The sequence below is a fragment of the Coniosporium apollinis genome, assembly GCF_000281105.1.
Source record: "Coniosporium apollinis CBS 100218 chromosome Unknown supercont1.34, whole genome shotgun sequence".
Taxonomy (NCBI): Eukaryota; Fungi; Ascomycota; class Dothideomycetes; genus Coniosporium; species Coniosporium apollinis.
Genome location: NW_006913296.1, coordinates 243,380 through 259,073, shown reverse-complemented (window position 1 = coordinate 259,073; position 15,694 = coordinate 243,380). Strand labels below are relative to the sequence as shown.

Below are 15,694 nucleotides of genomic sequence, written 5' to 3'. Positions count from 1 at the left end.
TGGGCGGCGTGCTACGGTTCTGCTGTTCGTTTCTGCATCGCTTCTGTGGGGGCTTCTGTGGCGCGCTTTGCCCGCGCCGCCCCCGCTGAGGTCCTCGTACTGGCTGAGGGGGCATGGGACGGGAATCCTTCTTGTTAGCGCTCTCTGCATCAGCTGGGCGCATTGGGACTACCTACGTTGTGGTCATAGCATAGGAATTCTCTCTGAAATAAACAGCGAAGATCACATCGATGCGTTTGAGAGACCATAGATTTGCGGTACGTGAGTCACGTGAAACCCGAGAGCTCCTTCCACGAGCACGCCCGACATCCAACTCAAAAGCCTTAGAAGCTCCAGCCACGACCCAAGTGCCCTCCCTCACACACTCTACATCCGTCCCTCGAACACGGTTTCTAGATGCGCCTGCCCCCCATCCCACCATCCTCATACCCCCTAACGCCTCCCCCCAACCTTCCTGCCCTTCGCCCTCCCCTTCCCCGCCATCCCGCCGCTCGAACCCGCCGAGGAGCTCGTGTCGGCCCCAGCGGCAGGGCAGCTCGCGCACGGGTGGTCCATGCGGACGCTCTGCCAGATCTCGCCGCCGCCGCAGGCGCGCTGGATCAGGGCCGCGGGCGCGCAGTAGGCGGCGAAGACGGTCAGCGTGTGGCCGCAGGCGTAGGTGTGGGCGTAGTAGCGGCACATGGCTGATTGCTCTTTGGGGAGCGGGGGAGCTGGTGGGGGAGCTGGGCTTCGTCAGTAGGCGGGTTCAGGTGACTTGGGGGGAGCTGGGCGCGGGGGGGTGGGGTGGTATGAGAGGGATTGCTGGTGGAGTAGGACAGGGGGGGTCTTGCGTGGTTGCTTTGGTGGGAGACTCACGTGCGTGCGTGTGTGTGTGTTGATGCGTGTGTCCTCGGAGACCCCTTTTCGGTCAATAGAGACAATACAGTCGCGTGTTAGGGACCGAGGTGAAGATTTGATAATGCCTGATCTGAGCGTCCTTTGTCCGTATGACTGTATGTTGTGCGAGAGTGCTGATCGTACAAGATGGCGTAGGGATGAAAGAGTGAGGAGGTGCTGTGTCACAGCTCTTTATACATCTGCGCCGATTCATCATGGTGCTCCGATGCGTAGCGTTGGGCGACCAGCTAGTAGCTCTTGGGTGATTGTTACTTCCTGCCGCCTCGTTGATCAAGGCGTTGCCGCCGTGTATGCTGCGGTTCCTTACAGTGATGCTGGGGTGTCAAAGTGATAGCCGGGTGAGGCTTCTCGGTGTGACTCTGTTGGGGATTCTGGGCCCGTTTGGGATCAAACTGACAGCTATCAGAACGCCCATCTCCTTGCGCGCTGGTATGCCCGATGCGAGGAAGGACCTTCATGGCCGGAGTTGGCGCGAATTCCCCGATGTAAGATGATGCAGTCGACGAGCCGTCCCGCGCACACATGATGTATGCCTAAGGTAAGGCGAGCCGTAACGCTTTCTGGGGCCCTCTCCGATTGATGTATCAGCCTACTGAAGCACCCCAGGGTCCATCTGTGCGGTCAGCCCTGCGCCACGGGGAAGGCGGCAGCGGCTCAAAGTTGGCGGACTCTTGCTTCCGGAAGACCGATGCACTATTTGAGAGATCTAATGAAATAAGAGGAACATGGCCGCACGGGCGCCGGGTACTGGCAGGAGTGACAGGATGCCAAGGGTTGACTACAACTACACAGACAATGAGGCAACGGAGCAATATAGACGATGACTGCGGACAAACTCGAAAGCAGTTTGACAGGAGCGTTTCTGAGCAACGGTGCTTGACTCTGGCTAGGCTTCAGAACGTGACACTGCTACGCCGGAGAGTCCCATCCGTCGGAAGCCTCGCAGAACAAACAAGACTGAGAAGACAATGGAAGGGACTGTCAGATGGACGCGGTCTCTTTGTCTACGGTAATAAACATCCGTTAGAGAACACTCGTCCGACTCACTGATGCGGAATCATGTGACCCGCCGTCCTTCCTCCGATGCAAGAAGCACCGCACCGCACTCCGTCACGTCGTGCCTTTGACGGGCCAAGTATTTAACAACAGCCAGACCCACGGGCCAAGTGTTCGCACACGAGGCCGCCGGGAGAATGCATAAAATACTTACCGTATATGGCGGCTGCCCACCAATGAGACATGACCTTCACCGCTGGTTGCAAGCCCGTGCCTGGCGCCTTGCTAAGTTCCTTGGATAAACCTTGGGTAGCGATTGACTATCCACAGTCACCGCCGAACAGGAAGCTTGAGCAGCTCCGAATCCTGGGACATGATGCGGTTACGCAATGCGCGAGCCAGGCGTGGATCTTCCTGGGCTGCCGGATGAGTTGCGAGGGCCAACTGAATCCACGTCTCAGCGAGGCGCACAATGCAGGAAGCGTGCCACCGCAGCGGGAAGCTCTGCCCGATCGTGCGGCGTGCCTGATGCGTTTGCACGGGACTGCGATGCTGTGTTGTTGAGGCGCGGCGACGATGCATCTCCGAGAGAAGAAGCTTCAGTGCAGACCACCGCGAGGTTCGCCAAAGTTGATCCGCCGCATCCGAGTTCAGCCACAATGCCAGCTGGCAGCGCCGACCATGACGGCGGCGTCTCTCCACGGTTGATCTGGCCTGGCAGCTCAGACAGCGGGAACTACCAGATGTCGAGCCTGCGCTGTTTCGACCTAGTTTGACACGTAGCAACGGCCTGCATGAGGTGAAGCGCCAGGGCCCTGCAGCATGGGCGCGCCGGTGCAGAGGGTGCAGCATCGGGGCTCGTGCTACAAAACTCCTTCTCTTTGCTCCTCTGTGTATATTCCACGTTTGCTGTGGGCTTCATCGTTGCTATCGCAGTTGTCGCCCTTGCGTTGCAAAACTCTGGTCCCGGCGCGAGTTGTGTGGAAAACTCACGAAACCGCACTTCGAGAAAAGCTTCATCAGCCCTGCCAACCCTGGTTTTGGGTTCCGGACAAGCCTTGGGCGCTCCATTGCTCTAAATTCAGTCGATTCTGGTGCATTGACCACAGCCAGGCGGTGAGCGACTTATAAGAAACACGCACCTCGTTGTCAATTGCGTTGTGGTAGAGGGCCGGCCAGCAAGCGCAATGCGTTGTCAAAAGGTCGCGGATCCTGCCCAGCCTCCCTCTGCCTTACGATTTACGCCTCATGAGTGACGTCTGCTGTTGTTGGGTGAAAAAGGCTGTCCAAGCTCTGTGAGCACTTTAACGTCTCTATTGGTCCTTCTCGAGCGAATGGGAGGTCACCTGTAAAAGTACTAGTATATCCGTCTTGCGTTGTACTCTACGCCTCCAGGTACTCCAAGCCTCATATCTCTGATCCATCCTTTTGTTTGTAGTTACGTGTGTGGCCCCTACTGACAGTATGGCCAGGTTTGATACGAACAGAGCTGGCGTTCTGCGTTGTCCATAATTTTCCAAGATACCACCTGTACAACACCGTCTCGACGTCGGAATTCCCCAAAATCGCTGTATCATAGTCCGCCTAATACGTCCCTCAACATCCTGAAAGTAACTTACAACCTTCGGTCACGAACTCTTATACATACAACTTCCGAGAGCTCGTGCCAGACGAAAAACACGCAGTCGTCCAACCTCTGAAAGGAACGCACCATCCCTTTAACCGAGCTTCCTTGATCTCCAGCGATTCATTGTACCGCTGGGCGCGATCCGCTTCCCTCATCCACAGGCTTCAAACAGGTCTGGATTTGCGCCGTTGCACGACGTATGGTTGCCACGCCCGGCTAGCAGCAGTGAGCATCCCCTTTTCATCCTCTCTTGTACAACCCGATTTGACAAAGCCGTCCGCGGCGCAACGCTGAGCCTGCAGGTGGCACACCGGAAGACAGTTCTATGACGGCTGCAGCGGGAACGTTTCGCTGACCAAGAATGATCACAGCTGAAGAAAAGATGGCGTCCTCGGACGTGGACCAGAAGATCGTCGCCATGCTCGCCAAGTCCACCGAGATCGTGAACCCTATGATCTCGAAAGCGTTCTACAAAATACTGGGTCTTTCGGTCATGCTCTCGCGCAAACTCTACCGCGCGCGCAAGCTGCGCAAATTGGACACATCCAGGGAAACCAAATCACTTGGCCTCTACCACCACATCGTCTGGCTATCTCGAGAAGGCCTCACGATGCTCGAGGACTGGGTAATTCCATGGATGAAATTTGGCGACAACCAAGAACTCTTCGGACCGCACGCACGGGAATGCATCGTCATGGCCGCAAAGCTGCGCGCCTCCTTCCTGCACATATTCTGCCTGTTCCACAACTATCCGCCAGTGGGCCAAGTTATCAACGCCACAACCACCTCTCCAACCTCAGGCACTTCCACCGTACGACGGACTTCTCCGCCATCGGCCACAAAACCGCCCTACCGAAACGGCAGCAGCAACGGCAACGGCAACGGCGCCCTCCGCGAGCCCGCCCTCCGGGATCCAGTGACCTCGATTCTCTCCGACTCCTCCTTCGTCACAAACCCCTATCCCCAAGACGCGCGCGGCATCCCCCCTTCATCAGCCGTACCCCCACCACTTCCAACCTCCCGCCCGCCCGGCCTCGACCCTAATCCCCCAACCTGGCCCGACTTCGTCGTCCCCCCCTCCAGCACCAACCCGGGCATCGCAACCTCGCACCCCCCGCCCGGCTTCTCCCCGCAACAACCGCGCCACGCGCCCCACCGCTCCCTCTCCCCCTCCTTCCTCCTCCCAGCCGTGAACTACATCCCGCAAACCCTGGCCGCCTTCGCCGAAGCCGGCGCCCTCGGCGCGCGCCACCTCGCAGGCTCGCACCCGCTCCGCCTTTCCATCGCGGTCGAGCACGCAGCCTTCCTGTGGGACGTGGTGGCCGCGCACGCGGAGAGCCGGCGGCTGGCGCGGCAGGCGATCCGCGAGGTGTATCGGGCCAGCGAGGGGATTACGGATGCCGAGTTCGACGACGCCGCGGAGTTGGTCGGGGTGCTGGGGAAGATGATGAAGAGGCGGAGCTGGGAGGGGACGCCGAGGGTTGGGGTCGGGGCGCAGGCGGCGGGGTCGGGGACGAGTAGTGAGGGCGTGGGTGGAGGGGCGGTGCCGGCGGGACGGAGGAATGGGGAGGCGGTGCCGCCGCTGCCGACGGGGGAGGTGAGGAGGAGTAGTGCGGAGAGGGAGAGGAGGGTGGGGAGTGGTGGGAATCGGAGGGAGAGCGGAGGCAGTGTGGCAAACAGCAAAGAGCAGAGGACTAGCGGCGGTAGCGCGGGACGGGAATCCAGAAGGAGTGGCGGCAGTGGAAGGGAGGAGCGAAGGAGTAATGGCAGTGGTGGGAAAGCAGAGAGCAGGAGTAGCGCCGGCAGCGGGAGAGAGAACCGCCGTACTACAGGAAGCCGATGATGAGGGGATCGATAATGGAATGTTGCATTACATGTATGGCGCATTGGGTATGGTCATGTACAGTACGGCATGGGTTGCCGACGGAACGTGTTGACAGAAGCGGTCTTGTTGCCAGGACATATCTTGGAAATCCGACAATAGGCAATAGACGAAGGGACCGAGCGTCGGGCGCATTGGACGCGTTCGCTCACGATCAACTCCCACAAAAGATTGTGTCAGTTACCGTAGGCATTACGTTGCGCGTACTTTCCTCACAAGAACACTGGACGCCGCATGGAACGAGAGAAGTAGTGCACATTGCTTAAGAGAATGACTCGTACGCTATTCTCTAGCTGAACAACAATAAGCGGAAACTGAAACCTCAGCTCTGACTATGAGCCTCATCACGTGTTAAGCATTCTGAGCTAAACTATTCTCGTAGGCTTGCGAAGTGTGACGAGCTTTCGGAGTACTGAAGCATCGGATGCGATGATGTGCTGGATGTTGTCCTCCGCTGCCACCTTCTAGATGTCGGTCTGAGCGGCAGCCTTACAAGCTGCCTGTCGGGGCACTGCCCTCAATCCCAACGGAAAGTTTGCGAATCTATGTTACCGACCGTACGGGCCGGTCATCTTCGCTATTCCACCTTTGGCGAACTGAACTGCTGAATGCGCCAGGCTGCCCTTCGCAGTTGCCAGGGTCTGGGCAAAGTAAGTGGGAATGGCTATCATGTCTGCGGCGATTGAAATCTGCGTTCGGACTGTCAGCTCGTTGTGCCATAGCAGAGTCTGCAGAGGTAGTGCTGACCATGTTGAAACCCTTGTCCGCATACTCCCTTGATTGCTCCCCAGTCGTGCAGTAGATTCCCGTTCGCTTGCCGTTCTTCTCAGCCGCCTCGTGTATGTGCATAATAGCGTCTTTCAGCTCTTGGTGCATTGTTCCGTCGAGAATGGGATGACCGATGTTGTTTCCGAGATCGAACGGACCGATAAGGAGCACGTCAACGCCGGGTACTTTGGCGATCTCGTCGACGTTTTGCAACGCCTCCTTCGTCTCGATCTGCACGATAGTAACCAGGCTGTCGTTGGCTTGCTGTAAATATTCTGTAGAAGTGACATCGAAGACCGGCGGCGCATACGGTGATCCGAATCCGCGGACACCGAGAGGAGGGAACTTGGCTGTCTTCACGAGTTGTCGAGCGTCGTCTGCAGTGTACATCAAAGGGACGACAACGCCGTGCGCGCCGGCGTCCAAGGCTCCTGATAGGGTCAGCCATGAGCCGTTCAACTTGAAGTGTGGGCTTCACTCTTGACCATCCAGCCCTCGTTCGCGGCGATTCTGACTATCGGGCTTACACCACAAGCGGCAATAGCAGCAACAGCCTCGTGCATTTGACCATCTACCATTCAGAAGGTAAGATCAGTCAATTGTCGCGGTACCAATTGGGAGCCCAATCGCTCACCGTCGATGTTGCCATGTTCACCATCCACGCATATCCAGTCGACGCCGCTTCGTGCAATAGCCCTGGAGTGGTTCGTCCCGGGTAGCATCTGTACTCATCAGCAGAGGTCACAAAGAAGGAGTTGGATTGCTAGGAATACTGACCTGCCATGCTCCAAAGGTAGCTCCACCCTTCTTGAGGGCCTTCTGGAGTCTGTTTGCAGCTTGCATCTTCATAGTCCTCGCTCTTTGCGTGTCTGAAGTTCAACTGAAAGATTGCCTCCAGTCGCGACTTCGAAGAAGCCTTAATTAGAGAAGCGTGCGGCGAGAACCCCGTGAACAACCGCTACCCCTCCACAACATGCAGTGCCCCGCCGAAGCTTGCAACATCGTCACATTCGGCAGCGATTGTCCCGAACGGGAAGATGAGGCTCAACTGGAAGGTGTGGCATCCTTCCCAGCCTCGTCCATGAGGCGCTCGACGTCTGCTTCCTTGAAGCGGTGCATGAGCTTCCGTGCCTCCGCCGAGGTTGGGTGGTTGTCCTTTCCCGGCGCCTTCTCTACGTGTAGCTAGCTGCCAGTCAGTACGGTCGGGTCAATCCACTGAAGCAACCAGCGTACTACAGGAGTGTCAAACTCATATCTATTCTTCCATTGTCCCTGCCCTGGAGACATGACATCTATCTCAGTGTACTCAAAAGGCCGCTTGTCCCATACATGAGACAGTACGGTCTTGGCGTCATCGCATAGCGAGCAATTGGCACGGGTAAACAAGGTGAGGCGGCAGACACGCTGCAGCAGTGCACGAGAGGGAAACATCCGGACGAGTTGAAGTCAGGGCTAGGTGCTGTAGAGGAGGCTGGAGGAAGTCAAGACTGATAGGGGGAACGGACAGATGGGAAATGGAACCGCATGGGTTTCTGGGCGTTCCTGTCGGATTTCTCATAGGGCTGAAGAAGTGGCTTTACGTCGGCGGTTGACACTTCGCCAACCAGACAACTTCTTCGGCGCCCACCACTTGCTTCCAGGACAAGTCAAAGTACATTTTCAGACTCCCAGTGAACGGCCATGACTGAGTCTAAGAAGTGCGTACACAAAGGGTGCGGCAAGACCTACACCGACGACAATGAAGACTGCAACTACCATCCTGGCCCGCCAGAGTTCCACGAAGGCCAGAAAGGTACGCCGTCCTGTGCAGACCGAAATCAGAAGCACACACGCCGGACGGTAGATACTGAGATGCACCAGGCTGGAAATGCTGCAAACCGCGAGTCCTGACCTTCGAGGAATTCCTTGCCATCCCGCCATGCACAACCGGCAAGCACTCCACAGTGGACGATACTCCTGCGCCGGAGCCTGTCCAGAACAAGCAGCCGGAGCTTGAATCGAAGCCTCTCAGCGCGGAAGCACCGTTGCCTGCCCCCACGCCGCGGTTACCGCGGGCACAAGCAACGCAGACACCTCAATCCGCTTCTCCCGCACCCCCGGAGGACGAATCGGACGACCCTTCGCTCCCCATACCAGCAGGCCAAACATGTAGAAGGCGCGGCTGCAAGGCGGAATACGTGCCGGGTACGAGCAGGGAGGACGAGAAGTGCATACATCATCCTGGACAAGCGCTTTTTCACGAAGGCAGCAAAGGCTGGACGTGCTGCAAGAGACGCGTGCTGGAGTTTGAGGAGTTCATGAAGATCGAGGGATGCAAGACGAATGACCGACATCTCTTCGTTGGCAGTGGGAAGAAGCGCGGCGAGGAGAATCTGGACAGCGTGCGGTATGAGACGTCACGTGCACCGTACAGCGCGACATGGTCACTGACTACGTGTAGCCACGACTTTTACCAGACACCCTCCTCTGTCATCGCGTCGCTGTTCCTAAAGAAGATCGATAAGGAAAAGTCGACTGTCAAGTTCGCGTCATCCTCAACCATCGATCTGGACCTCAGAACGTCGGACAACAAGCGCTACCTGCAGAATGTGCCACTCTATGCGCCTATCGATCCAGAACAGAGTACGTTCAAGATCATGGGAACGAAGCTGGAGCTTACGCTGGCGAAAGCAGATGGCTCCAGCTGGCCGGTGTTACGAGCGGACGAGCGGTTAACTGGTGAGATCATCCAGATAGGTAGAGCTGGCAGAGCGTAGACTTCTAGACAGCAACGACAACAATGACAATGTGACAATGTTGTCTCAGATCAGGATCAACATCGTTACAATGAACTGTCTGATACGCAGTTTTCCCTTGATGTGACACCTCACTCACAAAATACAAAAGGTCCACAATTCCTTGCAATATGTGTTCTCTAGAGTCTCAATCCTTTGCTTCTTCATCCCACAGTCTCCTGCTAATCAGACCTTCTTTGCTCCTGATTTCTATATTCACGAACCCACTTTGACATTCTTTACTTTACCACATTTAAAACTATTCTATCTACCGACCAGCACCCCTGGAGGGTCATCATGGCAGAGCAATCTCAGCAGCACGAGCGCAGCGCGCAACCGCAGAACAATGACAGTTCAAAATCGAACATGCAGGGTGATCCTGAGCCCCTCGAGCAGCAGCGTCTACGTCCCGTACCCTGGCGTCGCCGTCGTGCAGCCCCCCTTCCCAGCATCCGTGAGACCGTCGACTGGCACCCCCTACACAGCCCAACCCTTCTCAATCATCCTGCCGCAAACAGCCAAGCTGCCACCCAAGCTACCGCTCAAGCCGATTCCGCCCAGCTTGGTGGTTACCTAGCTGCGGAACCTTTCGCGCAGCCCGCAGGAAGACGAAGGCGACAGAGACGACAAATCCCACGGCCTCTCCCAGTCGGACGGTCACCGGAGTATGCGATTCTCCACCAGCGGAATGACAGAAACGACCCCCGTTGGACCTCGGTGCTCGTTGAGCGTCAACAGACCATTGAGTGGGTTGAGAGCGGTGGGGGTGCCAGATGCTGTTTCAAGGGCTGCACGGGAAGGTGTTTCATTTGCCGTGGTGGTGATTGAGAGCATGCTCAAGCGGTTGACTGGAGCTTGCTCGAGGGCATGCCTGGGAGCGTGATTAGAGGCATGCCTGAAAGCGCGATAAAGGGCGTGGCTTATTTGGCCGTATGCTGTTCGGTGTTGCTGGACGCGGTTCCTGCTGGTCGGGTATCGTGGTGGTTCTGCCCCTGCCTCCCTTCCTTTACGCTCTTTCATCTTATCATTTCATTTCCCCCTTTTGCTGTCATCGAAAGAGCTATCTAAATTGTCTCATGGCTCCGACCAGACCATCTAGTCTAAATTGTGCTTCTAGATGGATCTGATGTGCACGGTTTCTTTTTTCAGATTAGCTTGTAATATTAATCCGGTAATGGAGAGTCATATTCGGCATCTCGATCAATAACCTGTCTAAGCCTGTTGGTGATCATGTCTCAATCCGGGCCTTTCCCTACGCGGCCGCAGTGTCTGACAGACGGAACTTATCATTGAAATCCAATTGAAACAACAGCTGGGAACGTATCTAGAAAAGACTTGTCACGGTGCAGGCTGCAACCGGACTGTACGAAGAACGGCGTATTTACCGAGAAAGCGGCCGCTTGACGGCGCGCGTCCATAAGGCTTCTCAATACAGTATCACGTTGGGCGGTAAATAGCAATACACCAAATCGACGCCGCACGCTCCGTTTCATCAACACTACACCAACCACCACCTATACTAGCACCTCTACTATAACAAGTTATGCCTCTAATACGCTCAATTCGTCAGAATCGTCATTCTACACCTCTTTTAGAAGACCGCAAGCCTCTGCAGCATTATCTAACACCAACTAAGGCCAAAATATTAATAGTGTTGATGGTGGTTGACGCAGAGTTGATTCTGGCGTATTACTATCTACCCACCCAACTTGAGTATCTAGGTGCTTATGGGGACGAACTAGCACCCAGGTATACCTTCAGTCATAGAAGGTGCAGATATATATTATATGAACTGGTTGTTAGGGTTTGTTGATAGCTTTAGAGGGTGATTAAGCGGCCGCCGCTTCCTTTCTAAATACCCGCTCCTTTATACGTTTAAACTTTCGTGCACCAACCGCCTAAGATATCTAGATACTTCGAGTATTCTATATATCTCACCACTTTTCACGAAGCTGCAAAATATACAGCGTTATTGACAACAATATACAATAACGTAGTAGCAAGCTCCAGCTTGACTACCTATTATCTATTATAAAATATAAACTCCGCGAGCGCACCGCTATTGGAAGATTAAGAACACTACTTAGTAGGTTACAGAGGTAGAAGTTGCTACTTCAAGTAAGATCGAAACAGAAGAGAAGCCACTAAAGGAAAGTAGGGAGGGTTCGTGGTTATAAAAGCGTCACGTGGGATGCTAACAGCTTGACCACCGCCTTGTGCCCTCTCAATGCCGCCAACGATAGCGGCGTCCGTCCGTCCTTATCCTCTAAGTCGGCCTTAACATCGTTACGCGATACTAGTAGCTTAACCACCGCCTCGTGCCCTTACCGTGCCGCCTATAATAGTAGCGTCTATCCGTACTTATTCTTTAAATCGGCCTTAATATCGTCGCGCGCTACTAGTAGCTTAACCACCGCCTCGTACCCTCCCCATACCGCCCACGATAGCGGCGTCCGTCCGTACTTATCCTTTGAGTCGGCCTCAACATCGTCGCGCGCCACCAGCAGTTTAACTACCGCCTCATGCCCTCCCCATGCCGCCCGCGATAGTGGCGTCCATCCGTCCTTATCCTTTGAGTCGGCCTTAACATCGTCACGCGCCACTAGTAGCTTAACCACCGCCTCTTGCCCTTGCCATGCCGCCCACGATAGCGGCGTCCGTCCGTACTTATCCTTTGAGTCGGCCTTAACATCGTCGCGCGCCACTAGCAGTTTAACCACCGCCTCGTGCCCTCCCCATGCCGCCCGCGATAGTGGCGTCCATCCGTCCTTATCCTTTGAGTCGGCCTCAACATCGTCACGCGCCACTAGTAGCTTAACCACCGCCTCGTGCCCTCCCAATACCGCCCACGATAGCGGCGTCCGTCCGTTCTTGTCCTTGTAGTTTACTTCAACATTTTCTAGGCCCAGTAGCAACTTAACCACACCTTCGTCGCCTTCGTAAGATGCGCCAAGAAGCTCAGTACCATAGCCTGCTCTCTCCTCAAGCTCCAAGTCGCGGTAGTCCTCTTCGTTGTCCCTAATCTGGAATGCTCTTGAAGAGATACGTGTGGGAGCGTTTTCTGGCGTCCGCGCCGTTTGTCGAATCTCCTCGAGGAGCTTAGAGTCTGCCGTAGCAACGACTGCAGACTTGTGATGTTGTAGCATAGTTTCACGTCTCTCTGAGACCGCCTTGAGATGGGAAGAAATTGCTGCAGTTCTGGGATCCCACTCATCATAGAGCTTTTCTGACAGGGCAAGTGCGGACTTTAGAAGTTCTGCGGCATCCTCCAAACCGCCTGATTTCTGACACGCAGCCGCAAGACCTCGGAGAAGGGTGAGTGATGTTTCGGTGCTCGGCCATGAATCCCCTTGACTGATCCTTTCAAATTCAATGGCGGTGCGAAAATTTGTTTTTGCTTCCTCCAACCGGCTCTCGCAAAGGTAAGCTTGTGCAAGATAAGCAGCGATTTCAGCATAAGCTGCGCAGAACCGTCCGCCAGGCGGACTCAAGGCTTCTGCAGGAATATGCTTGTCGATGAGAGATTTGCAGCGATCAAGTGGTGCGAGATATGAGCGCGTAATGCTTTGACTTTGAAAGTCCCAAGCTGAGGAAAAGCTGACGTGAAGGTTAGTGCACGGCCTAAAAGGAAACGATAAATATGAGAGAGCACGATGCTATACAGAGAAGTATCCGGAGTCGGATGCTGGGAAGCGAGGAAGAAAACTCTGCTCAGCTGTATCTACGATGGAGCTGTCTTTTGGTAATTGAAGGAGGCTGAGAACTGCGCGTTCGGAGAAAAAAATGACACACCTTTCAGTAGAACATAGTATCCTCATCGCTAATCCACGGGCAGCTTGGATTATCCAGTTCTGCTTCTCCGAAGCTGCTGTTTGTACACACCACTCGCAAACCGCTCCGTGCAATGAGAGCGTGCGATCGCGCTTCATCTTAACCAGGCATACACTAGCGAGATCATCCAGGGCTAGACGAAGAACTGTGTAGTCATTAAGGGCTGTCGTAAGTGCTTTCGTGTCCTCATCCGTAGGATCTTGGACTTCAATTTCGTTGAGTTGGAACTGGCTAATCAGAGACATTGGAATTTGCCATGGCCCAAGGATTGCGATAAAGGTGAGAAGAGCAGCTGCCTCCGGATTCCTTTCTTTGGTAGATATGTAGAGCATGTCGAAAACAGTTGTGATTGAGCGCTGTTTGTCGTAAGACAAAAGGCCCTGTGCAGGATACCTATCCATGAGAAGACGATAGTGCACCCGATAGGCGTCAATGAAGTCAGAAAGTGAGAAGACTGTTTTAAGCAAAGCGCCAGCTTGCTCTATGGCTAGCGGCAGGCCATGCAGTTCGGTCACAATAGCTGTGGCGGAGCGAGAATCTAGATAGTTGTTAGAGAGACTTTTTAATTGAGCAAATATAATTCTTACCATCCTCGGAGAGCGTGGCATTCTCAATAGAACCAAAAGCGCATGTCAGAAGAAGTTTACGACCGCTATCTAAGTCCAGACGGTCCACCTCTAGTCGTCCCAGCCGAAAAACTTCTGGAGCCTGACTCTGTGTGCTTGTAACGACGATAGACCCGTGATTGCAAGAAGGGATGTACTGTCTGAAGTTGTCCTGGTTCAAATCGTCTATGCTGTCAATGATCAAGAGCCAACGAGTGTGGCGGGTGGAACGGAGCCGCGAAATCACTTTGCGCCAGTTATCGGAGCCAACGTACGCTAGAGGAAGGTCGCGAGGTGGCCATTCTACCGAAACCATGCTCGCCGCTTCGGTAAAGGATTGCATTGTGTGCTGTGCGGTGGACGCGTTGATCCATATAATAGCAGTGTAAAGTTGCTGATACTGCTCAATGTACCGAAGAACAAGTTGCGTCTTGCCAGAGCCGCCAATGCCGCAGAGCACAATGCCCTTTTGTCCTGGGTTTGCCGGGTCTAGAGCTTGTGCAATGGCAAGCAGTTCAATCGCTCGGCCGCAGAATGTATCGGTAGCTGTGGGCAGCTCTGTATGTAAGAGACCCTCAGCCGCATCGTTGACGATTTCTATAACGTCAGAAGTCAGCAATAGCCTTCTCGACAGAAGGCTGAGGAAGGCCTAGTATCTTACCTACCCTCTACAGGCTGTTCAAGCTCAGCATGTGCCCTCTTGATCAGCTCTTTGATTGCAATCCCAATAGGCTGATACCGTTGCCGCTCGTGTTTGCCAAAGCTGTTTATCGTGACGTGACTGGAGTCGGAGGGACATGGAACCTCGTTCAACACCCGCATTATCGCAGACTCCCGATCGACAATCTAAACTCACTGTCAACGGAGGAATCTACGGCATAAGCGTCAGAGTGTCATACCAGAACCGGGCCAGTCTTCTGTGTCTCGTAGAAGGAGTATATTCCGAGGAGATCCCTTATACGAGGCACAAAATCATTGGCGATGTTCCTCCAAATCTGGGACTCTCTCTCAATGCTCGCTGCAAACTCTATGTTCCCCTTGAAACCAATCGTGGAAACCTTTATAAGTTTCCCGGGAAGTGTCTTCCACCACGTGTTGTCAGCTCCCATATGTGGCACTCCTAGAAACACACATCCCCTAATGTTTTTGAGAAGTTCTCCGTAACGATGATTGTCCGTATGAGCGAGAATGATTGCCTAGAATAGCGATAGGTCGTCAGAACTGTCGTTGAGCGGCCACATGGGAAGTTCATCTGGACGGGATAGATGAGTTCGTTCCCTACCTTCTTCACAACAAGACCACCAAGACTGTGGGCCACAAAGATGATTGGACCACTCGGTTCGTAATTGTACATCCAGCTGAGTAGCGCAGTGGCCACATCCTCAATGTTCGCGACCGAATTGGCGGAGGTTCTTGAGTCATATCCATACGACCGGATGGCCGCAGTCAAGCCAGCCTTTTCGAGGTCGGGCTGTAGGAAGTGCTTGACCCAAGAAAATCCTCCACGTTCCCAAGACTCTTTCCAATGACCTCCGATACCGTGTACAAGAATCACACTATGCGCATTAGTGAACTTTGCTGCCAAAGAAGACCGGAGCTGGTTACAGGGTCTTGTGTTTTTGCGAGCCTGCCGAGCGCTTGGAATCTGCACGAGCGTATACTTCCACAACCGGGAAGAACCCACTATATCCATTGTAGATGTCTTCAGAGGCTTGTTCATCATCTTCGGAGGGTTGTTGATTCTTCGAGGCTTCTTCATCTTTCAAGGGTTGTTCGCGGTCTAGAGAAGCCTGTTCGCGGTCTCTCAAGGCATGTGCGCCTTCTTTGGAGGCATTATCGCTATCTTCAGAGGCCTGTTGAGCCGCATTAGCCCTTTTCGTGGACTGCGATAGAGCGAGCGGAAGTGGCTGACCTACCTCTACTTGACGGCGTTGGTTCGCGCTAGTACGCTTGCCGGCTGCCTGAGCTTTCTCGGTTCCAGGGAAAAATCGCTTGACCTTCTGCTTGAATTTGTGCATAGCTGTATATCACTATCCTGAGACGTAAGTGTTGGTAGGTCTGGTCCATATAACAAGATCGACCACTTTGAAGCCTTGCTGGCACCGGCATCATTCTGCTCAGCCTCAACACTTGGCAGCTGAAATCCGAAAGGCCAAGAAATCGCCCGCAGCCTTACATGTTGCTCTGCGAATACATCTCAGCTTGTGTTGCAGAGCGTTGACAAGAACAAACTTGAAGAACATGTCAGCTCCTACTCAATCGCATGTCGCCTCAAACATCAGCCCAGAGCCATGCAAATCCTCCTCACCTGTAG

General features: G+C 54.4%; 5 protein-coding genes across 5 annotated transcripts; 2 read left to right on the top strand and 3 right to left on the bottom strand.

Annotated features, from left to right (window-relative positions):
* Window positions 1-432: 432 nt before the first annotated feature.
* On the bottom strand, window positions 433-681 carry W97_06714 (uncharacterized protein; the record flags this gene model as incomplete). The annotated part of the gene is made up of 1 exon (XM_007784587.1): window positions 433-681. One exon carries the CDS (start codon window positions 679-681, stop codon window positions 433-435), a length of 249 nt encoding a protein of 82 aa, XP_007782777.1.
* Window positions 682-3,902: 3,221 nt separating this feature from the next.
* Window positions 3,903-5,363, top strand: W97_06713 (uncharacterized protein; the record flags this gene model as incomplete). Its single annotated transcript, XM_007784586.1, has 1 exon — window positions 3,903-5,363. The coding sequence occupies one exon, from the start codon at window positions 3,903-3,905 to the stop codon at window positions 5,361-5,363; it is 1,461 nt and encodes a 486-aa protein (XP_007782776.1).
* Window positions 5,364-5,950: 587 nt separating this feature from the next.
* On the bottom strand, window positions 5,951-7,013 carry W97_06712 (2,4-dihydroxyhept-2-ene-1,7-dioic acid aldolase; the record flags this gene model as incomplete). The annotated part of the gene is made up of 5 exons (XM_007784585.1): window positions 5,951-6,091; window positions 6,150-6,601; window positions 6,649-6,741; window positions 6,805-6,892; window positions 6,948-7,013. The coding sequence occupies 5 exons, from the start codon at window positions 7,011-7,013 to the stop codon at window positions 5,951-5,953; spliced, it is 840 nt and encodes a 279-aa protein (XP_007782775.1).
* An 837-nt stretch (window positions 7,014-7,850) lies between these two features.
* W97_06711 (uncharacterized protein) lies at window positions 7,851-8,926 on the top strand (the record flags this gene model as incomplete). Its single annotated transcript, XM_007784584.1, has 2 exons — window positions 7,851-7,962; window positions 8,031-8,926. 2 exons carry the CDS (start codon window positions 7,851-7,853, stop codon window positions 8,924-8,926), a joined length of 1,008 nt encoding a protein of 335 aa, XP_007782774.1.
* A 2,369-nt stretch (window positions 8,927-11,295) lies between these two features.
* Window positions 11,296-15,398, bottom strand: W97_06710 (uncharacterized protein; the record flags this gene model as incomplete). Its single annotated transcript, XM_007784583.1, has 8 exons — window positions 11,296-12,072; window positions 12,889-13,313; window positions 13,363-13,977; window positions 14,046-14,226; window positions 14,280-14,576; window positions 14,663-14,977; window positions 15,042-15,233; window positions 15,297-15,398. The coding sequence occupies 8 exons, from the start codon at window positions 15,396-15,398 to the stop codon at window positions 11,296-11,298; spliced, it is 2,904 nt and encodes a 967-aa protein (XP_007782773.1).
* Between the last annotated feature and the right edge of the window lie 296 nt (window positions 15,399-15,694).